This window comes from Suricata suricatta, chromosome 8 (genome assembly GCF_006229205.1).
Source record: "Suricata suricatta isolate VVHF042 chromosome 8, meerkat_22Aug2017_6uvM2_HiC, whole genome shotgun sequence".
Classification (NCBI taxonomy): domain Eukaryota; kingdom Metazoa; phylum Chordata; class Mammalia; order Carnivora; family Herpestidae; genus Suricata; species Suricata suricatta.
This window is the reverse complement of record NC_043707.1, coordinates 133,979,495-133,982,070: the sequence shown is the minus strand read 5'-3', so window position 1 is coordinate 133,982,070 and position 2,576 is coordinate 133,979,495. Positions and strand designations below refer to the sequence as shown.

At 61.8% G+C, this 2,576-nt stretch overlaps 1 protein-coding gene across 1 annotated transcript in view; it reads right to left on the bottom strand.

Annotated features, from left to right (window-relative positions):
• SRM (spermidine synthase) overlaps positions 1-2,576 on the bottom strand; it is a 6,967-nt gene that overhangs the window by 1,206 nt on the left and 3,185 nt on the right. The window contains exons 3-6 of the mRNA XM_029945914.1: positions 2,438-2,574; positions 1,751-1,871; positions 1,156-1,248; positions 114-340 (exon numbers count right to left, since the gene is read on the bottom strand). Coding sequence (XP_029801774.1) covers positions 114-340; positions 1,156-1,248; positions 1,751-1,871; positions 2,438-2,574 — 578 coding nt within the window. The remainder of the gene's footprint in view (positions 1-113; positions 341-1,155; positions 1,249-1,750; positions 1,872-2,437; positions 2,575-2,576) is intronic.

The window sequence follows — 2,576 nt, the reverse complement described above, 5'->3', positions numbered from 1 at the left end:
GGTGAAGAAGAAACTTAGGCTTCAGTGGACCAAGGCCAGAGCCCCACCCTCCTCTGGGAAATCCCCCTGTGAACTTTGGGCAATAGCCTGGTCTGCCTCTGGTGAGCCAGGACTGGGTTGAGGAGGTGGTGACCAGGACGGGAGAGACGTGGGCTGCCAGGGGACCCAGGCCCATCCCTCGCTTACCCATGGGGTCTGAGGAGTCAGTGATGATGACATCGAAGGCATCCTGGTTCTGTTTCATGAATTCAAAACCATCACCCACGTGTAGGGTCAGCTTGGAGCTGGCGTAGCCCACGGCCATGCCTGGCAGGAACTTCTTGGAGACCCGAATGACGTCCTGAGGAGGGAGGAGGCACCAGGCTGGGTCGCGGGGGGTTTGCAGCCCCTCCAGCAGTCCCCCTGATCGCCCCGTCACTGGGGCAAGCCATTCATTTTGTGGAAACCCAGCTTCCACGTCGGGAAGATGGGGGGCACCCTGGTACTGCTCCCTCAGGGCAGGCTGGCTCCTCCCTGCTCCTCAGCCCACACCCCACTGTCCCCGTCCTGTCCCCAGACCAGACCGTCCCTTCTAGGTGACTTTCGTCCTATCTCAGAGGGAGGGGAGTCTAGCCTCTGCCAGGAGGACCTTCCCTTGCCTCCATGTGGCCAACTGCTTTTCATCCAGGCCCCAGCTGAAACCTACCTCCTCGGGAAGCCGGCGTTGACCAGCCTTCACCTGTAAGCTCTGAGCCTGCCTTTGCCTTTCACCCCCTGCTCCCATCATATCACCCTCTGAAGTCTCCTCACTGGAAGACCAACTCCAGGGGAGCGGGGACCGGACCTGTCCATTCACCACTGTGCCCAGCAGCGAGAGCAATGGCTGCCGCGCACTAGATGCTCGTTAAAAACAAGCCGAGTGTTAAAGAGCAGATGCACAAGGAGTTGGAACGCCCCTGGAGCTTGACTTGAAAACCAGCTGAGTCTTATTAAGAACGAGCATCGAGGCAGACCTGCTATGCGCAAGGCCTTTTGCTGCCCAGTTTTCCTACTGAATCCTCCCAACATGCATTTGAGATGAAGAAAGAGGCTGAGCAACGTTAAGTGACTTGCCCGAGAGAATGCAGCCAAGTCCCAGGGCAGAGCTGGGACTTGAACCCAGAGCCCAACACTCACCTCGTCAATCTCACACTGGACCACGGACTCCACAGAGGAATGCTTCAACACCTCCCGCAGGACACCCCCATCCCCACCCCCGATGATCAGCACCTAGGAGCGGGAAGAACAGTCAGAAGCAAAACACCAAGCTGAGCCCCAGCCCCACCAAACAGGCTCCAGCAGGACTCAGCGGCCTGGGCGCGCAGGGCAGATGCGCTCACACGAAACAATCAGAACAGGATGTGTTTCTCAATCCCTCTGATGCACAGCCCTCATTACTTCATCTGCTACTCTCAGAAACTGTCCTGCCTCAGGAACCTGGCACCAGGTGTCCCCTTTTCCTGGAAACTCCTCCCAGGGCTGCTGCTGCTGCTTAAGTTTCAGGCCTCAGGGCGAAGGGTCTGCCCCTCAGAGGCTGTGTCAGCCCCCATCCTTGTGAAGTGCCTCCACCCCGTCCCCCACTTACTCCCCTTGTGCCTGCTAACACTTTCTGATCACCATTTAGGAAGCAGCTGGGCCCGAGCATGGGTGCATCTGGGGCCTCCCGCATCTGTGGGACTCTGAGCAGTGGCTTTCCTGTCTGGGGGCTGAACCTTGGCAGGAATCGGGGTACCTTGCGCGGGTTGGGGTGGCTGCACAGGGGCAGGTTGGCTATCATCTCCTGGTAGGAGAACTCGTCCCTCTCTGTGCACTGGATGACGCCGTCCAACACCAGAACGTTGCCGTAGCTCTTACTGAAGGCAGGAGTGACAGTCAGGGACCCAGGTCCCCTGGAGTGGGGGCAACGTGCCCCCACTCGCCCAGGGTGAGAAGCATCTCCCCCGACCTGCCAAGGGGTCCCAGAGGGAAGCACTGGGGGTGACACGTGGCGATTCTGGGCAGGCAGGCCCGCAGGGTGGGGGGTGGGGGTGGACTCATGGTCCGGGCTCTGACGTGTCCGGGACTGACACGTGGAGCTCGGCGCGTGGGGTCGGCGCAGACTCCGGCTCCCTCCCTGCCGAACGGCGGCCCCCAGCCAGGGAGACGGGGAGCAGGGTGGGGAGAGCATCTCGGGAGGGGAGGGGCCTAGTTCTCCAGAACTTCTGACAGTTTTGCAGGGCGACGGGCGGGGGCAGAGACGGCTCCGGGGGGGGGCGAGGTAAAGGGCGCTAGACTGGGGGTCGGGCAGGAAGAGGGGTGGTCAGGACCGAGATTCGGGCAGGAGGAGTCCCGGCTGGCTCCGGAGCACCGGGCAGCCGGCGGTTTGGGCTGAGGGCCGCCGCAGGCACTCGGGGGCGCGGGACCGGGTGGGCGGTGATACCTGCGGAAGACAAGGATATCCTGGTACTGCGAGCGCTGGTGGTGTAGCAGCTGCTCCACCTGCAGCGACAGGGCCTGGCCTGGCCACAGGCTGCACGTCTCGCGGAACCAGCCCTCGCGGATGTCAGCGGGGCCGAAGG